General features: G+C 39.6%; 1 protein-coding gene across 1 annotated transcript in view; it reads right to left on the bottom strand.

Moving 5' to 3' along the window:
* Nucleotides 1–20,319, bottom strand: part of SLC2A13 (solute carrier family 2 member 13) — a 473,922-nt gene extending 453,603 nt beyond the window's left edge. The window contains exon 1 of the mRNA XM_024122830.3: nucleotides 19,656–20,319. Coding sequence (XP_023978598.1) covers nucleotides 19,656–20,205 — 550 coding nt within the window. The 5' untranslated portion in view covers nucleotides 20,206–20,319. The remainder of the gene's footprint in view (nucleotides 1–19,655) is intronic.
* Between the last annotated feature and the right edge of the window lie 4,110 nt (nucleotides 20,320–24,429).

The following is a 24,429-nucleotide window of genomic DNA, read 5'->3' as shown; positions in this document are numbered from 1 at the left end:
CATATATACACTACCAAACGTAGGGTGGATAGCTAGTGGGAAGCAGCCCGCATGGCACAGGGAGATCAGCTAGGTGGTTTGTGACCACCTAGAGGGGTGGGATAGGGAGGGTGGGCAGGAAGGAGATGCAAAAGGGAAGAGATATGGGAACATATGTATATGTATAACTGATTCACTTTGTTGTAAAGCAGAAACTAACACCATTGTAAAGCAATTATACTCCAATAAAGATGTTAAAAAAAAGACAAAGAGAAGTATTAGGAGAGTTTGCAATGCTCCAAGTGAGAGATGGCATTTTGGATCAGGTTGAATAGCAGTGGAAGTGATGAGAAACAGAGTCTAGATATAATTAGAAGCTAATTACAGTTATATAATCTATAAGAATATAGATTTAGAGGATTTCCTGGCAGATTGAATGTGGGGCATGAGAGTTAAGGACAACTGCAAGGCTTTTGACCCAAACACCAGGAAGGATGCCCTTACCTGGTATGTGGAAGATGATGGGCAAAGCAGGAACCTGGGTGAGAAGCTGTGGACAGGAGTCTAGAGATCTGGAGAGAGGTCTGGGCTGAGATCTAGATTTGGGAGTTGTCAGCACACAGAAGGCATCCCAATGAGATGATTTGATCACCCACAGTGTGAATGCAAACGCAGAGGAGGAGAGCTCCAAGGAGTGATCCCTGGGGCTTGCCAAAGTTAAAGAGGTGTGGGAGATGAGAAAGAATCTGCAAAGCCCATTGAGAACGAAGAGCCTAAGGAAAATCCAGGACAGTGTGGTGTCCAAGAAGCCAACAAAAGTACTTCACAAAGTCATGATTTCCTGTATCAAATGCCTTTGACAGGTCAAACGGGATGAGGACTGAAAACTGCCCTTGGACTGAGCAACACAGAGGGCATGGAATCTTGACAAGAGCAACGTTGGTAGAATTGTAAGGGCAAAATCCTGCCTGGGAATGGGGTAACCAAAAAATGGAAAGAGAGGAACTGAAGAGAAGGAATGCCATAGGCAACTGTTTTGTGTAAAAAAAAAAAAGGAGAAAAATGTGATAGTAACTGAAAGATGAAGTGAGGTAGAAAGGTTTTTTTTTTTTTTTCAGATGGCAAAAGTAACAGCATGCTTATGGGAATGATCCAGAAGAAAGAGAAATTTATAAAAGAAAGGGGGAAATAGCTGGAATGATAGCTTTGAATAGTAGAGAAGGGATGAGCTCTCAGACACAAGTAGAGGGGCTGGCTTTGGCCAGGAGCACGAACAGTGGAAGACAGACCCTCTGGACAGTGTAGGCAGTGACATCTGAGGAAACATGAAGGAGATGAGGGAGTTTGGGGATGGACACCATCATTCTGATTGTTTCTATTTTTCATAGTGATAAAGTAAGCAAGATTATTTCCTGGGACTCATTAAAAAAAAAGATTTAAAAAAATGTGCATGATACATCACGAGGTCTTGCTAATTTATGCAGTGAGTTAAAAATTGGGAGAAAAAAATACAACCATGCAACTTTCATATGATTAGTCTTTATATTTTTGTCATCATTTCTTAAAAAGGTCATTCCATAAAATAAAGGTAAAATTTCATTTGTAAAAATATTCTATTGCTGGAGTCTTTTGTTATATATGTGTCCGTGTATTTTAAAACAAAAATCTGAAATCCACATACAGTTATCATGACAAATATAAAGGAAATAGTAAAAAAATGAAATATAAAGTCCATTTTATCATAGGTAAATTATATATACAATTTTATGCCTTCTTCCAAACTCTATGTCCAGCCATAACTTTTTAGATAACTGTAACCAGTGTATCCACACAACTAGGTTCTATTCTTTGGATTTATTATTTGTGGATTTATATGTATCTCAGGTCCGTGTTTTCTTTTTTTTTTTTTTTTTTTGCGGATGCGGGCCTCCCACATTCCAGAGCACAGGCTCCAGATGTGCAGGCTCAGCGGCCATGGCTCACGGGCCAAGGCGCTCCGCGGCATGTGGGATCTTCCCAGACCGGGGCACAAACCCGTGTCCCCTGCATCAGCAGGCAGACTCTCAACCACTGCACCACCAGGGAAGCCCCGCGTTTTCATTTTAACAGCAATGCAATGTTCCTCTTTATACCATGGTCTACATAATCATTTCCCAGTCACTAGGCACCTGGAGATTCCCCCCAAGTTTTTAAAAAATTGCATTGTATACATCTATAAATATCTTTATGCAAAATGAGTTCTTTTATTTCTTTATATTGTAATCCCTAACGCGAAATTTCCAGATCAAAGAATATCTGATCAAAGTGAACCCCAAGAGCATACACCTCACCGGATTAACTTCCACATTCCAAGTATTTACTTTGGTATCTAAAATATATGAGTAATTCAAAATAGGTTTGTTTAATTCATGAACAAAAGAATTAATACATGAAACATGACAAATATGCCTGGCTATTATCTAGAATATTCTCTAAAGAAAATTACCCCAATATATTTTAAAGCAGAAAAATCTCTTCCTAGGGTACAACCCTGAGTGTTTTCTAATTTGCTAATTTACTAAGTACAATGTTATCTTAATTTTCATTTCTAATTTTTAACAAGGTTTAACACTTCCCCAAGAGTTTATTCACTAATTACATTTTCTCTTGCTGTGAATAGTCTACTTAATATGCTTTGAGCATAAATATATTTAGTTTTAGGTAAATAAATGTACCACAATATTTTTCCAATCTGTCATTTGCTTTTAAAACCTGATTGGAGGTTTTAAAAATTATAATATAAAGAAACATGTCACTGACACAGATAAAAGAAAATCACTCCATTCCGATTTTTAAAATTTTGATGAATTTTAACACTATTTTTTTATTGAGGTATAGTTGATTTACAATTATTATTTCAGGTGTACAACACAGTGCTTCAAAATTTTTATAGATTATACTCCATATGGAGTTATTATAAAATATTGGCTATATTCCCTGTAATGTACAATATATCCTTGTAGCTGATTTATTTTATAGATAGTGGTTTGAACCTCTTAATCTCCTCTTAATTAAGAATCCTCTTAATCTTCTCTTGTCCCTCCTGGCTTCTCTCTTCCTACAGGTAACCACTAGTTTGATCTCTGTATCTGTGAGTCTATTTTGTTATATTCACTTATTTCTTAGATTCCACTAATAGGTGATAACATACAGTATTTATCTTTGTCTGATTTATTTCACTAAGCATAATACCCTTCAGGTCCATACATGTTGTTGCAAATGGCAAAATTTCATTCTTTCTTATGGCTGAGTAGTATCCCACTGTACATATATACCACATCTTCTTTAACCATTCAGCTGTCGATGAACACTTAGAATACTTCCAAATACCGGCTATTATAAATAATGCTGCTATGAACATTGAGGTACATGTATCTTTTCGAAATAGTGTTTTCTTTTTCTTCAGATATACACCCAGGAGTGAAACTGCTGGATCATATGAAAGTTCTATTTTTAGTTTTTAAATGACTCTCCATACTGCTTTCCATAGTGACTGCACCAATTTACATTTGCACCACCAGTATACAAGGGTTCCCTTTTCTCCACATCCTCGCCAACTTTTGTAATTTGTGTTCTTTTTGATGATAGCCATCCTGACAGGTGTGGGTGATATCCCATTGTGGTTTTGATTTGCATTTCTCTGATGATTAGCGACATTGAACATCTTTCCATGTGCCTGTTTGCCATCTGTATGTCTTCTTTGGGAAAAGCTCTATTCAGGTCTTCTGCCCATTTTTAATTGGGGTTTTTTTTTTTGATATTGAGTTGTAGGAGCTGTTTATGTATTTTGTATTTTGAAATACTAGCCCCAGTCATTTGCAAATAATTTCTCCCATTCAGTATGTTGTCTTTTTGTTTTGTTGATGGTTTCCTTTGCTGTTCAAAAGATTTTAAGTTTAATTAGGTTTCATTAGTTTATTTTTGCTTTTATTTCCTTTGCCTTAGGAGACAGATACAAAAAAACACTGGTATGATTCATGTTGAAGAGTGTTCTGCCTATATTTTCTTCTAGTTTTATGGTTTCTGGTCTTACATTTAGGCCTTTAATCCATTTCAAGTTTTTGTACATGGTGTGAGAAAATGTTCTAATTTCATTCTTTTACATGTAGCTAACCAGTCTTCCCAACACCACTTATTGAAGAGATGGTCTTTTCTCAAGAGACTGTGTTTTCTTGCCTCCTTTGTCATAGATTAACTGAATACAAGTGTGTAGGTTTATTTCTTGGCTCTTTATTCTTTTCCATTGAACTATGTGCCTGTTTCTGTGCCAGTTCTGGATGGTTTTGATGACTGTAACTTCGTAGTATAGTCTGAGGTCAGGCAGCACGATACCTCCAGCTCTGTTTTTTTCCTCAAGATTGCTCTGGGTATTCAGGGTCTTTTGTGTTTCCATACAAATTTTAAAATTATTTGTTCTAGTTTTGTGAAAAATGCAATTGGTATTTTGATAGGGACTGCAATGTATCTGTAGATATCCTTGGGTAGCATGGTCATAGTAACAATATTCTTTTAAATACATTATATCTTTCCATCTGTTTGTGTCATCTTCAATTTCTTTCATCAGTGTCTTATAGTTTTCTGAGTATGTGTCTTTTAACTCCTTAGACTTCCTAGGTATTTTCTTTTTTTTTTTTAAGAAGATTTTGGGGGTAGGAGTTTATTAATTAATTTATTTATTTTTGCTGTGTTCAGTCTCCATTTCTGTGTGAGGGCTTTCTCTAGTTGTGGCAAGCGGGGGCCACTCTTCATCGCGGTGCGCGGGCCTCTCACCATCGCGGCCTCTCTCGTTGCGAAGCACAGGCTCCAGATGCGCAGGCTCAGTAGTTGTAGCTCACAGGCCTAGTTGCTCTGCGGCATGTGGGATCTTCCCAGACCAGGGCTCAAACCCGTGTCCCCTGCATTAGCAGGCAGATTCTCAACCACTGCGCCACCAGGGAAGCCCAGTATTTTCTTTCTGATGTGATGCTAAATGGAATTGTTTTCTTAATTTCTCTTTCTGTTAGTTCATTAGTGTATAGAAAAGCAATAGATTTCTGTATATTAATCTCGTAACCTGCAACTTTACTGAGCTCGTTGATGAGCCATTACTAGTTTTTTGGTGGCATCTTTAGGATTTTCTATGTATAGTAACATGCCATCTGCAAACAGTAAGTTTTACTTCTTTTCCCATTTGGATTTCTTTTATTTCTTTCTTGTCCGATTGCTGTGGCTAGGACTTCCAATACTATATTGAATAAAAGTGGTGAGAGTGGACATCCTTGTCTCATTCCTGATCTTAGAAGAAATGCTTTCAGCTTTTCACTGTTGAGTATGATGTTAGCTGTGGGTTTGTCATATATGGCCTTTATTATGTTCAAGTATGTTCCCTCTATACTCACTTTGTGGAGAGTTTTTATCATAAATGAATGTTGAATTTTGTCAAAAGCTTTTTCTGCATCTATTGAGATGATCAAATGATTTTTATTCTCCAATTTGTTAATGTTCCTATTTTTTTAAACTTAGATTCTTAAACCAATATGGTATTAATGAGAATATGAGATCAAATTGCATTTACATTATTTTTCTTCATATTGTTTTTTTTTTCAGTTGTTTTTAATATTTCTGTGTTTTCCCTATTATCTTATCTGACTGGTTCAATATGAAACTCTTACAAATAGTTGGATCTACTGCTGAAGTTTTTATTCTGTTCTGTTCACCTCTTTTCTGCTTTTAATAATATATTATTACACCACATAAAACATATATATTATATATTCTATATACACATATATGTATACATGTACTAACCTAGGAAATATCATTATAATTATACTTAGCTTTCACAATCAAAAACTGCATTTATCACATAGTGGAGAGGTAAGGCACACATTGGTTCTTGATCAGAAACCTGGATTTGAATCTCAGCACTGTCACTAACAGTACTAATTTACCTAACCTCTTTGCACTCCTTTAATTCACTCTTAAACTAAGGAAAGTACTAACCTTCTTGGTTAATGAGTGAATGCACATAAAAAAACATACACACATAGGCATAAAGAATGGGCTCTGTTTTAGGATCTACCATATTTTGACTTTTTACAATACCTCTATTAAGCTACCTTTAAGTAAACATCATATCCCAAGCAATGAAGATTATGAATTTTCACAGATAAAGGGTATTCAAGGAAAAATGACAAACTGTTAGAATTCTATGTTCTTTGCAGTACTGGATGATTTTAACTTAAAAAATCATTTAAAAAGGACCAACAAGTAGAGGAAGGAATAGTAAACTCCTAAAAATTCTAAATACTTTCCTAACATAGGAATGAATATAATGAAATATTTTATAAGAATTTTTATAATGAAAGAATTTATAAGAATTATAAGATTTTATAAGAATATAATGAAAGATTTTATAAGATTTTATAAGAATTTTATAAGAAACAAGCTTGCTTTCAAGAGACATGACCAAGAACTTGAATAGTTTTGGGCTTTGTGTGTTTCTTGTACGTTTTCCGGCCTCACCAACTTCACTGCCAGGTGGGCAGGAGGGGCCCTGCATGGCCTCTGAGATAGTCCAGATACACATTCTATCCTACCTACAAAATCACGGAGGGCCACGTTACACTGACTATACTTATGCACCCCAAAATAGTGGAAAGAGGAGTTCTAGAAGCCATTTTCTTTATGATTTTATAGTAAGTATTAGAATTAGGTAGACACAGCAGTACTGCTTCAAATTTTATGCTGATGTTAATTTCTAATAATGACTATATTTCAAGAATCTTTGAAATCTACTGTTAGACATGGTTGCAACTTATTTTCAGTCACTGTATTTTTCTTTCAAAACAACAAGCAGTTGCTAAGCAAACATTAAATGGTTAATGTTTAATCCTTAAAAACTATGCACAGGATTTTCGTTTCCAATTTTCTTGCTATGTTGTACAGAATGAGTTCCTGACATGGAGTCATAAACTAGGCCCAAAAACATGATAATGAAGTTTTATATGAAAGTTTCCATTATTAAAATTCGTTTTATTCCAAAACTATTATTTTTCAAGTTGTACTAACACTATTCATTCTTTGCCTCTTAAAAGGCAGATATATCTTTTCCACTGAGAACTGAACTATTTTGTCTGTAAACAGGCATATAAAATACTACATTAAAGACAGAGCTAATATCACAGCTCCAACTGGTTCCTTGCTACTAGCTCTAACAAACAGGTTCACATTTTTACTTTCTTATTCAACCCCTCCACCTAGCCAAGAAAACCTGCCTACTTTCCTCAATGCTTTACATTTATCACTGCCCCCTTCCCCCACCAGAAATGTACCCTTCTCTCAGATAACCAATTTTTGTAACTTTCTTCAAGACCCAGTTCAAAACTTCATCTGTCTTGCTGGAAAATAAATTTTACATCATATAACTGAACACTTGCAAGAAAGAATACTGCCCCGCTCTTAAACTATTCATTCTTTCAAGTTTGACTGTTCGATTTATATTATGGAATTTTTACTCATCTGTTACTAGTTACGATAAACATAAAAATCTAAGGATAATTTAATTCCATTGATTGCAAAAGGTGTTAAAGCAATGATCAAGAACTACCATTTATTGATAGCCAGATAGTTTTACATGAATTAGCTCATTTAATTTCTACAACAATGCAATTTTCTAAGCTCTATCATAATACTCATTTTAAAGACATGGAAATTGAGGCACACAGTGGTAAATGCCCAAGGTTACACATCTTATGTGTGAATGTTTAACAAACACTGATGCTTTACTTTGCCAGGCACTTTAAAAGCACTTTTATAAATATGAACTCTTTTAATCCTCTTAACTACCCTAGGAGGCAGGTCTTATCACCATTCTACAGATGAGGAAACTGAAGCACAAGACTTGATATAATCACCCAGGTAGTAACTGGCCAGCCAGGGTGTGAGCCCAGGCAGTGTGAATCCAGAGGGCTCAAGCTTCACCACCATGTTAGTCCCATTTCTGAATTAACAGTGCAGCAATTAAGTATGTACCTGAGCCTTCTAGTGTTCAACTACAGCAATGTTCTTTTGGGTATTACTTTTATGTACTCATTAGTTTGCTACATATTTAAGAGCTTAATATATAAACAGTGTGTAACTCAGCACAGTAAAAGACACAAATACTATTAATACCTAATTACCTAACCCCATGAGTTTCTGTTCTACCAGGGGAGATGAGTCACAGCCAAAAAGATATATATATTGTAAGGAATAACGCAGTTAAAGGCCATGAGTTGCTTTAGAGAAAGTGCCAATGTTTAGCAGAGGCCAACTGAGAAAGCTTTCACGATAAAGCTGAACCTGGAAGGATGAGTAAACATCCTATAGATACTTCTATTATAGGATTAAGAACATGTTACTGTGCTCTCATGTTTGTCTCTCCCCCACTAGACTTAGGTCTCTGAAGAACAGAGTTTTATCTTTCTTTCTCCAACACCCAACAAAGTCATCACTCAGCAAATAGCTTTGGGACAAGGGGTAGAGAGAATGTTATGGAAAAGCTCATTCCAAACAGAGAGAACAGGAACTTAAAGGGAAAAGCAGCAGTTTTTAATTTTAGTTGCTGCATCACAGGCAATACCTCTGTGCTGTCTAACTCCAGGAGGCCCCACTTTCGCTATATCCCATGTGAATATACCCCCTCAAGGGTGAATACAGTGTGCATGAGCCCCCTGGAGTTGTGCAACACAGCAGCTCTGATTATAGGCATCCCTGTTCACAAGCTCTTAGAAAAGGAAAGAGATGTTCTAACCCCTAAGCTTTGCTTTTCTCATTGTCATTCCTTGACATGCCGTGGCCATGTTCTTGAAAAACTCATTTAAAAATTTTATATTTTAAAATTAACTCTCACAATAATATATCACGGTAAAAAACAATTATGCTATTTTCAGGGAGAAGCGACAGAGTTACAAAACAGTTGAGCACGGACAGACTCTGAAGCCAGACCTCTTGGGTGCAATCTCTGGCTCCACCACTCAGGAGCTTTGTGACCATGAGAAAGTTACTTCATCTCTTTTCACCTAAATATCCTCTTCTTTAAAAGAAGATACAGGCATACCTCCAAGACGTTGCAGGTTCAGTTCCAGACCACCACAATGAAGCAAATATTGCAATAAAGCAAAGCAGCAGTAAGTCTAAAAACTCAATGTACTACTTTAAGTAAAAAACACTTTATTGCTAAAAATATTGACCATCATCTGAGCCTCCAACAAGTCGTAATCTTTTGCAATGGTAACAGAGATCACTGATCACAAATCATCATAACAAATATAATAAAAATTTAAAAGTTTGAAATATTGCAACAATTACCAAAATGTGATACAGGGACATAAAGTGAGCAAATGCTCTTGGAGAAATGGTGCTGACAGACTTGCTCAATGCAAGATTGCCACAAAACTTCAATTTGTAAAAAGCACAATTATCTGTGAGGCACAATAAAATGAGGTATGCCTGTAATAGTATTACCTCACTGGGTTATTATGAAAATTATGGGAATATAAGCAAAATGTTTAGAAGAGTGTCTGGCACAGAGTAAGCATTGAATAAATGTTAGGTATCACTTCCAGGGCGCTGGTCGCTAAATCGATTGCCAATTCACATTCTGCCTTGAAGCGACTGGGGAGACTCCCCCTGGCACAGAGCAGGGAGATGCTGAAATCAGTACAGAAGGATGCTGGTGCCACCATGATGCCACTGTGCACTGTGGCACTGGGGACCCCATCACACTGCTCAGGCTTGTTGTGAAATGAGGCTTCTGCTGTGTGGCTTTTAAAACATATTCCAGACCACATCATTCCAAACAATGGTGCTAAAATTTAATAAAAGGCCTAAGTATGAAGCATGCAGTACTCCCTCCCAACTTGAGTCTAGAAGTAACTGTAAAACTTGACTATTTTTTTCTCTATATATCCAAGGAAGTTAAAGTTTAAATACAGAAAATGTTTTGGGGTTTTCTACTGAGTACATATTTTCTCCAGACAATGAAAATTTTCTCTATAGAAGTGTTGCTTACTCTTTACTCTGAAGGCCAAAGGAAAGAGAAAGGTAAGAAAATGAAAAGAGTTATAGACAGGAAGGATGGGAAGGATGTATAAAGGAACCAAGTTCAATCAGGAAGAAAAAAGAAAAATAGCTTTATGTGCTTTTGAGTAAAGATGGCAAAGACTGCTTGCTATTTGAGATCTACCAGCAGGTTCTATATCATTAGAGGTGTTAAAGCCAAAGACATTAGTGTGAATCAGTCAACTCAGACTGTGTTCTTACTTTGAGCTTAAGACACAGAAGAGAGGGCTTCCCTGGTGGCGCAGTGGTTGAGAATCTGCCTGCTAATGCAGGGGACACGGGTTCGCGCCCCAGTCTGGGAAGATCCCACATGCCGCGGAGCAACTAGGCCCGTGAGCCACAACTACTGAGCCTGCGCGTCCAGAGCCTGTGCTCCGCAACAAGAGAGGCCGCGATAGTGAGAGGCCCGCGCATCGCGATGAAGAGTGGCCCCCGCTTGCCATAACTGGAGAAAGCCCTCGCACAGAAACAAAGACCCAACACAGCCAAAAATAAATTAATTAATTAATTTAAAAAAAAAGAAGCAAGTACACATCATTCAGGAGCTAAAAAAAAAAAAAAAAAGACACAGAAGAGAGAAGTATGGATGGATGAAAAGGAGAAATGTTTTATAGAGAAGTCACAAGAACAACTTCATAGAACTCACGTTAACACTTAAGTCATCTCACTGACAACTCACTCAAGGAGCGCAATGCAATACTACTAGGCAAACATAATTAGGTCATAACTCTCACTGTAACTCTACAATGTCAATGCCACCAGATATAAAAGTGTGGAGGTAGCAGGGTGGGGCAGTGCACACAAACTGTTAAAGTGTATGAAACAAGGAAACAGAAGTCAAAGAAGTCAAACGAAGTTTTACTTTACATATCAGTTTCATACCAGTAGAGAGCATAATCCAATAAAGAAATCCTGCTTTAAAAGAAGATAAAACTGTGCCACATCTTCTTTATCCATTCATCTGTCAATGGACACTTAGGTGGCACATAAATACAATGGAATATTACTCAGCCATAAAAAGAAACGAAATTGAGTTATTTGTAGTGAGGTGGATGGACCTAGAGACTGTCATACAGAGTGAAGTCAGAAGGAGAAAAACAAGTACCATATGCTAACATATATATATGGAATCTAAAAAAAAAAAAATTGGTTCTGAAGAACTCAGGGGCAGGACAGGAATAAAGACGCAGACATAGAGAATGGACTTGAGGACACAGGGACGGGGAAGGGTAAGCTGGGACGAAGTGAGAGAGTAGCACTGACATATATACACTACCAAATGTAAAACAGCTAGCTAGTGGGAAGCAGCTGCATCACACAAGGAGATCAACTCAGTGCTCTGTGACCACCTAGAGGGGTGGGATAGGGAGGGAGATGCATGACGGAGGGGATATGGGGATATATGTATACATATAGCTGATTGTTATAAAGCAAAAACTAACATAGCATTGTAAAGCAACTATACTCCAATAAAGATGTTAAGAAAATAATTATTCAGATAACAAACAAAAAAAGATAAAACTGAAAGAAATTATGGGGGGTGGGGAAGGGAACAAACTTGGTTGCAAAAAGAAAAAAATCAGCACTAGCTGATTAACTATTTAAAAATCTGTCTGATTCTATGATTACCTTAAATGAAATTCTTTGATATTCATCTCAGTATTGAGATTGCATTGAGAAAGTATGACTTTCTGATCAGACAAGATTTTACATTTGCTTTGCATTAAAGGATAAAAATTCAAAGTGCTGTTTGAATAAAACTGATATATTTTTGAAAAATATTACTCAACAGGCCATAACATACCAACTAAAAGCTGCAATAAGCAGCTACAAACTGTGTTCTAGTAGAGGGAGTACCAGAACAGAGGCCGACAGAGGAGAAACTGGTGTAAATCTAAGATTAATTCAGCAAACCCAGTGCTGTATAAATTAACATGTCAATTCTCAGTAAACGTTTTGGATACTGGTAAATATCTGAATTTAGACTCTTTTTAATATGCCCCACACAGGCGCTAAATCACCACTTACAATGAACAGTAAATGCCAACACTATGGAAAAAGGTCGAAATTACATTGAGTGCTTTTTGGCTATGGACATGCTAACAATGATAACAGTATAGCATTCTTATACTCTGCCCTGTCACAACAACCTTGTGTGTGTGTTATGCATGAGAGACACAAGGTCCCAGACAAAAATCAAATGAAGCAAAACATGCAAATTCACACTCCTTCAATCCTTTTGTACCTAACCACACCTAAAAACTTTGATTGTAGGTACAATTTTGCTAAACACTTACAAAATGTAACTGTGTAAAAGACGTGAAAATAAGATTCTCTATAGAATATAATAAATTCTGAGTTTGCAAATTTGTGTCCTATTTGAAATTAGAGTCTTCAGGTTTAAAAAGCTTGGTGTCAGAAGTAGTAGGGCAGGAACAATGGCAAAAGTCTGGTCCCAGGACTCAAGTCAAGGATAAGAGACCAGAGGAACCAAAGGAACCTCTGGTGAAATCAAAACCTGAAATATGCCATTTTCAAAATGGGTACTCAATAAGCTGGTTTTGTTGTAACTAGTCAAGGAAACTGAACCCTTAAACTAAAACAAACACCCCCGATTTCTGATGCTTCTGTTACATGACTCATTTAATATAATTATACATTCTAATTATAGATTGAACGATTATACTCTACTGCTTGATATCTTTATATTTTTCAAAGATTTCTGTTGAAGGGAGCACTGACTCTTCCTATTCCAGTAATTCATGACCACATGTTTTAGCCACCTGGTAGTAACCATCTCGGCAAAGGATTTCTCATACTACAAAATTGAAAGAGGCAAGGTGTGAAAGGAAAATCAAAATGGAGTCAGTACTCCTAAAAGGGCTCTCTTAAATGGAGCTGGGAGGCCATTAAGAAAGTGCATTTCTCAGCCTGTATTGAATCTGACCTTTGGACCTGAATTCACCCAGAACACCTGCCAGAAACTCAAGATACTTATTGGACCCCTACTCAAAAACAACTGATTCCTTTAGATATTTTCCAGCTTGCATCAGAGAAAATCACAATTCTTACCAGGCAACTTTTAGCAACCTCGTGACTTTCTGTCTTTACCTGACTCTTTCTCTTCCTTGGAACACTGTTTCAGGGTTACCTGAATCTGTATCTCCCAAATCACAATTCTTAAGACCCCAAATAAACTCTTTTCTTATTTGCAGCCTTCTGAATTTTTTTTTTTGCAGGGGGGGTTGACAAAAGGTTAAAGAAAGTAAGAGTTTAAAAGCAGAATGGTTTAAAGAAGAAGGAAAAAAAAAATTCAAGGGATGTTTAATCTGATCATATCATTTACTAATGAAATCTCCAAAGACTGTCCCCACATAGGCAAGACCAAATAAACCCTATTCAGCCTAATCCACACCTCTCCCGGCAAAAAATCATTCCAGTTTCATGGCTGACCCATCACCACCCTTCAGTCACTTTTTACTTCATATACTGTTTTTACTTTTTGCTGCCTTACTCTTGCTGTTAACTTAAATGCCCAGTAATTCAAAGAGCAAAAGACTCCGAGGTTTTGTTTTTTTAATTCTGATTTCGCACCAGTGACCTTGTCATTTAACTGCTGCACCTTGTTTTATTGCATACCTTGTTTCATTGAGCTTTGAAGATACTGCATTTTTTACAGATTGAAGGTCTGTGGCAACCCCACAGAGAGCAGGTCTATTGGCACCATTTTTCCAGCAGCACTTGCTCACTTGCTCATGTCTGGGTCACATTTTAGTAACTTTCACAATATTTCAAGCTCTTTCATTATTACTATAATTGTTATGGTGATCTGTGATCAGTGATCTTTGATGTTACTAATGTAATTATTTTGGGGCACCACAAACCGTACCCATGTAAGATGGGAACTTAATCAAAAAATGTTGTTTGTTCTGACTGCTCCAGGAACCAACAGCTTCCAGCCCCTCTCTCCCTGTCCTCAGGCCTCCCTATTTCCCTGAGAGGCAACAATATTTAAATTAAGCCAATTAATATCCCTACTTTTAACAGTCTAAGTGTTAAAGTGAAAAAAGTCACAGGTCTCTCACTTTAAATGAAAAGCTAGAAATGATTAAGCTCAATGAGGAGGGCATGTCTCAAGCCAAGACAGGCCACTAGCTAGGCGTCTTGCACGAGTTAGCCAGGTTGTGATGATGGCAAAGTTGAAGGAAATTACAAGTACTACTCCAGCAAATACACAAATGATAAGAAAGCAAAATAACCTTATTGCTAATACAGAGAAAGTTATAGTGGTCTGACAGAAGATCAAACCAGCTATGACATTTCCTTAAGCCAAAGCCTAGTCCAGAGCAAGGGCCTAACTCTCTTCAAGTCCACGAAGGCTAAGAGAGGTGAGGAAGCTGCAAAAGAAAAGTCTAAAGCTAGCAGAGGTTGGTTCATGAGGTTTAAGGAAAGAACTCCATACACAAAAGTACAGGGGAAGCAGCAAGAGCTGATGCTGAAGCTGCAGCAAGTTACCAAGAAGATCTAGTAAAGATAATTAATGAAGGTGGCTACAACTAAACAACAGATTTTCAACATAGACAAAACAGCCTTATATTGGAAGAAGATCCCTTCTAGGACTTCCATAGATAGAGAGAGGTCAATGCCTGGCTCCAATGCTCATTTACCATTCTAAAAATCCCTGGCCCCTTAAGAATTAGGCTAAATCTACCCTGTCTTGTGCTCTATGCATGGAACAAAGCCTGGATGGCAGCAAGTCTGTTTACAACACGGTTTACTGAATATTTTAAGCCCTCTATTGAGACCTACTGCTCAGAAGATTCCTTTCAAAATATTACTGCTCACTGACAGTGCACCTGGTTACCCAAGAGTTCTGATGGAGATGTATGAGATTGATGTTGTCTTCATGCCTGTTAACATAATATCCACTCTGCACCTCACGGATCAAGCAGGAATTTTGACTTTCAAGTCTTATTATTTAAGAAATACCTGTGTAAGGCTATAGCTGCCATATATAGTGATATTTCTGATGGATACAGGCAAAGTCAATTGAAAACCTTCTGAAGTATTCACCATTCCAGATGCCATTAAGAACATTAGTGATTCATAGTAAGAGGTCTATTTTGCAACATTAACAGGAGTTTGGAAGAAGCTGATTCTAATGATGACTTTGAGGGGTTTAAGACTTCAGTGGAGGAAGTAACTGCAGATGTGGTAGAAACAGCAAGAGAATCAGAATTAGAAGTGGAGCCTGCAGATGTGACTGAATTGCTGCAATCTCATGATAAAACTTTCACGGATAAGGAGATGCTTCTTACGGATAAGCAAAGAAAGTGGTTTCTCAAAAAGAAATCTACTCCTGGTGAAGATGCTGTGAAGACTGTTGAAGTGGCAGCAACGGATTTAGAATACTATCAATACATAAAGTTAGTTGATAAATCAGTGGCAGTGTTTGAGAGGATTGATTCCAATTTTGAAAGAAGTTCTAACTATAGGTAAAATGCTATGCAAACAGTATCGCATGCTACAGAGGAAACATTTGTGAAAGAAAGTCAACTGATGCAACTGATGCAGCAAACTTCAGTGTTGTCTTATTTTAAGAAATTGCCACAGTCACCCAGGCTTCAGCAACCACCACCTTGATCAATCAGTAGCCATCAATATGGAGGCAAGACCCTCCACCCGCAAAGATTACTAGCTGAAGACTCACACGATGGTTAACAATTTTTAGCAGTATTTTTAAATTAAGTTACGTACTTTTTTTTAGACATAATACTATTTGTACACAATAGACTACAGTATAGTGTAAATATAACTTTTTATGCACTGGAAGTCTGTGTAACTCACTTTATTGCAATAGTCACTTTATTTCGGTGGTGTAGAACCAAACCCACAATATCTATGAGGTATGCATCCAGCAAAAGGAGACCTGTTTCTAGAGCTAAAAGGATTAAATGAGATAACCTATATAAAGTAACAGCAGTGTTCCTAGTCCATACTAAAGCACTAAATAAATAATATTTCCTTTCATGGCTCTCTGTAAATCTGAACTCCTACTCATCCTTCAAACCCCATTTTAAATATCTGTTTCTACAAAACCTGCTTAATTATGTGTTCTATTTTCTTCCCCCCAAAAAATGCAATTGCCTATTATCCTGTGTTTCCTATGGCACTTAGAGAAACCTCTATTGTATTTTAATTGCTTTTTTTAAAAATTAATTAATTTATTTATTTTGGCTGCGTTGGGTCTTCGTGCTACACACGGGCTTTCTCTAGTTGCGGCGAGCGGGGGCTGCTCTTCATTGCAGTGCACGGGCTTCTCATTGCGGTGGCTTCTCTTGTTGCGGAGCACGGGCTCTAGGCGCGTGGGCTTCAGTAGTTGCAGCACGCGGGCTCAGTAATTGTGGCTCGCAGGCTCTAGAGTGTAGGCTCAGTAGTTGCTGCGCATGGGCTTAGTTGCTCCGCGGCATGTGGGATTTTCCGGGACCAGGGCTAGAACCCGTGCCCCCTGCATTGGCAAGCAGATCCTTAACCACTGCGCCACCAGGGAAGTCCCTAATTGCTTGCTGCTAGCCTTTCTGTTCCATTAGAGTATGAACACCTCCAGGGTGGGATTTTTATCTAATTACTGCCTACTCCGAAACTGACAGAATCAATAATGGATGCTTAATTTGCATTTATTAAAGAAATAAATGATTTAATTAAACTATTACAAACTAAAACCCTTAGATGGCCTTTCAAATATTTCATAATACCCTTAAAAAAATAATAACAATCCTAACTTAGAGCGATACCCTATCAGCAATGGAATTTTTTAATGTTTCTGCTTACTATTCACTCATTTATTCAACAAGTACAACCAGTGCCTCCTACGGGCTGGAGTACTGTACATTGGTGAACAAAAATGAATAAAAAACCCTGTCCTCCCGGCCCTTATATTTACCACAGGTAAATCTGTGGAAGTAAGAAATTACCATTGCAAATTTGTCTGAAAAATATACCAGAAGACACATTTTGTTATTCTTCAACATTTACTAAATATCAAAAGAACAACAACAAAAAAAAACTCCTGACCACACATAAAATTTAACTACTTAAAACAGCATGAAATAAACTCAGATTTAGTGTACTAAACAAGAAAAACTGATTTTGTATCCCTAAAAAAATGCTCATGTTAGGACCCATTTCCTTGTAGTTAAAAATATTTGTGACTTCTTTTTTGAATGGTTAGTAATCTTTGTGAGTTTTAAGGGTTTTATGTGTACAATCACATGCATCACATAGATCCTAATTTGAAAGGTGGTGATGTTTAATGTGGCTTATTTACAAACCTGTTTATGACCTTAAAACATTCTTCACTTTATAAGTGAGGAGGGCTTTTTACGAACCTTTGTATCAGGGCTTCCAGTCTAAGGGGTGCTCCCCCTGGAATGAGACAGGCCGTTAGTTAAAAAAATTTAACTAATTTTTTATTAGGACCATGTCTCAACTGGCTGCACTATCAGGCAAGCAGCCCAGGTGCCACAGACACAGATGCAGTTCTTGCACACCAACCTTTCCAATCTAACCTCTGGCTTCATCCTCTTTGCTGCATCCACCTGATTCCCCACGTATGGCCTATGGTTTCCTTTCTTTACTCATTCCCTGGCTTAGAAGGTCCTTTCCTTACTTCTACTGTCAAAATACTATTCATTAACATACCATTTCCATCTGGAAGATTAGGCTTTCCTCTGTTGGGGGTAATGGTACCCTCTTTTAATTCATCAGCCCTAACTGTGATCCTTTCTTATGGAGATGAGCAAGTTCTACCTTGCTTTAGTCCCGCCCTGCCACTCTTACTGAAATATAAATGCTCCTCACTGTTCTGCTGACAACCTCTGCAAAGGGCCCTTACACACAACAGCAAGTTAATTTTTCTATCAGATAAAAGAGTAAACATAATACCCAAATATCCAATACTTGCCATAGCTAAACACTAGGAAACTTCATTTAGAGATCTCTGCAAAACAGTATTGAATTCCAAAATCACAAATAAGATTCAGTCTTACTGAACAAATCTTGCTACCTAAAATTACATTATTTCAATGTCTGAAACAAAAAAAGGTAGTCTGATATCCCAGGCAGAGAATTCTGAGAAAATAATCCTGAAGGCACAGGTAGCTCCTGTACAGAGAGGTTTCATTTCAGCTGTACTTTTTGGCCATTTTGGACTTTAATGCACCAACTCAACATTTTACTGCTTACCAATTAACAGTGCGATACACAAACAAAAAGTCAGTAATAACCGATTTTGGATACAAAAGTGCAGTGAGTTGGGTTTTAGGCCCATGGTTCCTATATGTGGAGTTGTATAAATGCGGCTCTCTCCCCCATAGAGCCTACAGAGAAGAGGCAAAAAGTATAAAGGTCAAACAAGTGGTGAATGGACAGATCATCAGGAGCCCAAGATTTAAAGGGCTCTTTCATCAATCCCTAGTCATGGGGAAGAAATACTTCAACAGCACCCTAAAGGAAACAAAAAAACTGAATTATGAAAGGCAACATTAAAAAAGCATCAGTGGCACGTCTTAGAAAAATTACTAGCGAGATTTAAGTCTCAACCCCCTACTTTGTCTCAAAAGTGTTTTCTAATAATACTAAGCACATTCCAAATAGCTTCCATCTGCCAAGAACTTACCAACTGCACCTCCCTGTTCAGCAACCAGGGTGAAAAATCAATGCCAAGGGAACCTAAATCCCTTCATTTTGGAAGTAAATTGCGAACATCTACCTTGCTAGGCATTTATCCACAGGGCGAGTAGTTCCTAAATGAATTTAGGAAGTGAACATGACCCAAGGGAAAGCAGGAGAGGCAAAACAAAGACGAGAATGGGTGAATATAGATTTAAAGGAAAAAGAGAAACAGAAAAGGCAAGAATTCATTTGGGAAGAAAATGAAAAGCAAAGGGCAATACAAAAAGTAACAGCAAAAGAGGAGAAAAAAATACTCCACCCTAAAGGTAAATGACTAGAGAAGGAAAGTGAGGAGGAGCAAAAAATAGAGTCCAGATGACTTGATTAACTTTGAAAATTCTCTTACTGGGACTTTTAAGACTGATTAGGTTCGGAGTTTGGAATCCTAGGAAAGGAAACGGTCTAGCAATCGAGAAACAAAGTGGGACAATGCTGAAAAGTAAAGAGACCCTCCTTCCTAAACTCTAGATAGGCATCAGGTAGGGCTGGATCAAGGAAAACGCTGGTGATACGCGGGGCTCCTGGAAGGGCTGAGAGAGGCAACAATCACGCGGATTCACTTGTCTGTGGGAAATCGAAGAGTCCTCGTGGGCTTGGGAGAGACTACAGCGAACCCCCACCCCCACCCTAGGGGGGGAGCCTGCGAGGCCGGACTAACAAACAGATGGGCTCTCGGAGCAGGAGCAAGAGACGCGAAGTATTCTCAGGAGCCGGCCAGACCCGACGGGGACCCCGAAGGGGCAAAAGGAACGCAGCGACCAGGGTCAATGGCGGTGTCGCCAGGGGCCCCCCCGGGCGCCCTTCGCCAAGCCGGAACTCACCGATGCCGAGCCCTACAACCAGACGGCCGGCGAGCAGCGTCTCCTTGTTGTTCGCCGCAGCCAGCACCGTGGAGCCGGCGGTGAAGAGGGCACTGGCCAGCAGGATGGCGGCGCGGCGGCCGAAGACGCCGTTGAGGGCCCCGCCAGCCAGCGCCGAGACTGCGGCCGCCCCCACCGTGCTGGACACGAGCAGCTCCTGCCACAGCGCGTCCAGGCTGAGCTGCCGCTTGAGCAGCAGCATGGCCCCCGACACCACCCCGGTGTCATAGCCGAACAGGAAGCCGCCCAGCGCGGAGAAGACCGCCACCACGTACACGAAGGCGGGGGTCTCGTCCTGCTGGAACTGCCTCCGCGCCGCGCGCTCCAGGTCCCCGATGCCGCCGCCGCCCGAGCCCTGCAGGCTGGCGCTGGACTCGGCGGCCGCCAGGAGGCTGCGCTCCCCAGCCGTGCTCGCCGCGTCCGGCTCCTGCTGCTTCCTGCGCCGCTCGCCCATGAGGCTGCTCAGGCTCCGCAGCGTGTACTCCACATTCTCGCTCGCCTTGCGGGACATAGGGCAGGGGCCCGGGGCTGCCCGGGTGGACGAGGCTCCGCGGGCCGGCGGTCTCGGAGGGCTAGACAGCCCAAGCGGGCACAAGGAACCGCTGCCGCCGCCTTCCTCCTCCCGGCTCCCGCTCCAACTGCCACGGCAGCAGCCGCCGCCGCCGCCGCCGCCGCCGCGGCCGCTCCGGGGAGAAAGTTGCTGCCCGCCGAGCCCCGGTGCTGCGGAGTTGGAGCCTGGCGGGTCTCACTCGAGACTCACGCCCCGCGCCTGCCGAGCTGGCGCTGCGGAGCGAGCGGGAGGTGGGGCCGCGGGTCACGTGCAGCCCCAGCCGGCAGGGCCGGGCCGGAGACGCTCCGCCCCCTCCCCGGGCGGGGCCAACCTGAGCCCGCCCCGATCCCTAAATCCCACCCCCAGGTCGATCGCGACCTCTGACCTAGGCTCCTTCTTACGTGGCTCTCGCATCCTTACAGCTTTAAGCCCCCTAGTTTGGGGGCCGCAGCTGGGTAGCAAGCCAATGTTTGAATGCCGGGTACTACGCTTTCAGACGCGGAGAAACCGCCTACGATGACTGCACGGTTTGGAAAGGCAAGGAGAGAACCCCTTATAAAAGCCTGAGGATGGCCAAGGCTGGAAAGGGCCTAGGAAAAAATATCCTGTTATGGCATATAGCAAGTACCCTTCCTTACTTTTATAACATTGTGACAAAATGGGTCTGTTCTGGAGCAATTAAGTTTCTTATCGCCAGTCCCTCCTCAACTTATGCTTATTTTAAAGGCACGGTACATCTTATTTCTTTGAGGACAGAGGTAATGAATCTCCCCAGGTGAATCCCAAACTTCCTTCCGTGGATCCCTGATGTGTAAAAGAAAATTCACATTTATACATTACACTCCTGTATCACCAAGGAGCTCCCACTGGTACAAAGTAAACCCAATATTTGATGTGATTTAAGGTTTAAGAGGAAATCTCCACCTAACTCCCCCAACATACTCACTAAAAGGAAGGATGTCTTCTCCCCTGAGAAGTCTGCACTGTTGCCTTCCATTTACACGGGCAATTTTAACTGCTTCATTTGCTTGAAACAAAGCAAAGATGACATTACTTGCCACCAGTTTTTTAAACTGTTGAGTTAATTGCCGGTTGTTAGCTTTTTTCCTCACTTTGAAGTCAGTAGTAAATCATTTTATACAGCTCCACTTTAGAAGAGAAACTTTGTCCCTCTGATTTGCTTTCATTCTTCAGGCTCAGGGCAGGAGGTAAAGCATCATATAATTTTGTTCCTTATCATTTCAGTGCTCTTTTATTTTCCTTATTTGAGCAAAAGTCTTAGTCTGAGGCCTATTTTTTTATGCAGCCTAAAACTTGTTCTTATTAAAGAAAAGGATTTTGTCGTTTCGTTTTCAATAAAAATTTATGTTATAATTTGTCAAAATTGCTTTCCTTTGGATTATCAGTCATGATTATCTCCATAATATAACACTTCCTTAACAGCAACAAGGAAAAATGAACTAATGGGCTTAGAGGGCTTAACTGTTTAAACTTATTGTGTGGCTTTAAAGTAAGGTTCTCTCATAATTCCCAGGGATCAATTAAACAGAGAGCTTTTAGCTCTGGAGCAATGAACTCTAATATTCAGGCAACAGAAAAAGATTCAGGTAAGAGAGCGCCCTTTTCCATGCCTGCTGTAATAAAACCGCGCCACCTGGTGGTGAGCCTGTTCATCGCTTTTGAAGAGCAGGGCTCTTCTACCAGATGAGAATCAGCTGGTACTGTTGAGTTCCCTCTTGCTGAGATGAAACAAACTTCCTTTTACTCCTGGTAGAAACACCTTGGCTCCTGAGCATCCCTTGCTGGAAATTCAGCTTTTATGTCACAGAACGCTAAACTATTTAAAATGGTTCCACTCCAAATCATCAGGGCACCTAAATACCTACGATCACGTTACATCTGAAAAGAAATGTGACATAAAAAAGGGATCAGAGAGTTCAACAGAGTTCTTTCCAGCCCTTGGGGGAGTCAAGTTCATTTTAACACTACAGCGTGAGTCCAAAGTATAGTTCCCTGAAGCCTGCCGCAACCGCAGATTATGATGAAATGGAAAGCTAAGGATCAAAAGATATGAGTCCTATCAGTATCACTGTTTTACTGTACAACTTTTGACAACCACTAAATTAGTCTGTTCCTTGTTTTCTTATTTGCAGAGCAGATAGTGGTACAGCAATGACTCATTTACTAGAAATGAAAAATAATTTTAAAATACACCTAGTTGCTATTGCACAGTAAATAATAATTCTAAGCATCATTATTGGCTTGCAAGGTGAATTTGAAAACCCAAGTTTTAAGTACATTTGCTTTACAACCTCCAGGAAGAGGGAAAGAAGTGAGAGAGTGGTTTTAGCTGTACTGCTACAGATCCCTTTCCATTCATCTCTCCCACCATGACAGTTCCCTTTCCTCGGAGATAACCACACCTATCACTTTGAAATTTATATTTCCAGAACTTTCTGTATGCATTTATATGTACACAGTAAAACACAAAGTTTGTTTTACTATTGTTTAGATCACAAAGAAAGAAAACCCAAATCAGACTGGTTTAAGCCAAAATTATGGTGGAGAGGGAGGATTTATTGACTCTTGTCTCTGAAAAGTTTTCAACAGGCTGATTTCAAGTACAGCTGAATATGGGCCTCAAAACCAGGATGTCACCAAGAGCTCCATCTCTCCATCTGCTTCTTGCTACTTGCACTCCACTCTCAAATTCCTTGTGGTAGCCAAGTGACTACAGTAGGTTCCAAGGTCTATTTACTATTCTACTCATATCTGAGGGCCAATTAGTGCCCACATCTTGAACTATTAATAGAAGTAAATCAGGTGGGCTTCGAGTGTGTTTGGGGGGGCATTCCCATAAGAAATCTGGGGTACTTTTTGCTGGAAGACAGGCAAATAAATCCTGGGCAATAAAACTGACAGATTTGAGTTACCAAAGTAACTAGTAAAGTAACATGACATAAAAGGCAAGTAAAGCGTTTCAGGAAGGAGGGGCTGGCTTAGAGGACCAAATATATTGCATAAAGATCAAAGAGAATAAAAACTCATATAAAATCATTGAACTTGACTATTAGAAAGTCAATGGTGAAGACCTAATGTACACCATGGTGACTAGAGTTAATAGTTAATATATTGTATACTTGAAATTTGCTAATAGAATATATCTTAAATGGTCTCACCACAAAAAAGGTAATCTGTGAGGTGATTAATATGCTAATTAGCTTGATTGTGGTAATCATTTCACAGTGTATGCATATATCAAAACATCACATTGTATACCTTAACAATATACATTTTTAATTTGTCAATCATACAACAATAAAGCTGGGGGGGGAAGAGAGAAAAAAAGTCAATGGTGACTGCTGAGAATCAGAATATTGTTTTGATGGTATTTTGCTGGTATTACATTCAGAAACCAAGTAGTAATGCCAGAATCCTGCCCTATTGATCGTTCTTCCTTTCTGTACATATAATAGACAATAGCAGCATCTAAATATATTATTAATAGGTACAAAGGTAGTGGGTCCCATGGCTTAGTTATGAGGTTTAATATGTGCGTAGTACTTCCCTCCGAATCTTGCCTTTGACTTGTTCTAAGAAAGAAGAGATGGAATGAGGGACGCAAGAATGGAAGGTAAGAAAACAAGATGGTCAGCATGCCCAATGGACAATGCCCAATCTGGATCTGCTTACTACATGGAGACATGGAACAGGAAATAAAAGGAAGCATGAGGCATGGATGATATTTTAACACACATTGACCCTGCCCACTAATAACCATATGCAACTGGGAAGAGAACTTGTGACACAACATAATATCACCTCCTCCTCTTTGGGGTGGGGAGGGTTGCAGCTCCTCTTCCTCCACAGAGACTTTTATGAGAGCAATGTCAATTAACAGAAAATAGTGGAAATAGCAACTGTAGGTTGCATTTTCTAGAAGTCTCTTGGTAAATGCAATGAAGGAGAGAATAGTTTAAAGAGATATCAGGATCAAGAGAAGGGGTAGAGGGGTTAGGCATGACAAATGTATTCATATAGTGAAGTGCAAAGAATATATTGACAAGTCAGGATCCTGCATGATTGATAGAGCAAAGTCTCAAACAAGGCAGGGAGGAAAAGAGCAAGATCATTAAGAGAGAGGCTAACCTAGCCATAGGGAAGAAGAGGAACACTTCTTCCTCT

This window comes from Physeter macrocephalus, chromosome 6, assembly GCF_002837175.3.
Source record: "Physeter macrocephalus isolate SW-GA chromosome 6, ASM283717v5, whole genome shotgun sequence".
In the NCBI taxonomy this organism is placed as follows: domain Eukaryota; kingdom Metazoa; phylum Chordata; class Mammalia; order Artiodactyla; family Physeteridae; genus Physeter; species Physeter macrocephalus.
Note: the sequence above shows the minus strand (reverse complement) of the source record. Positions and strands in the feature narration are given on the sequence as shown.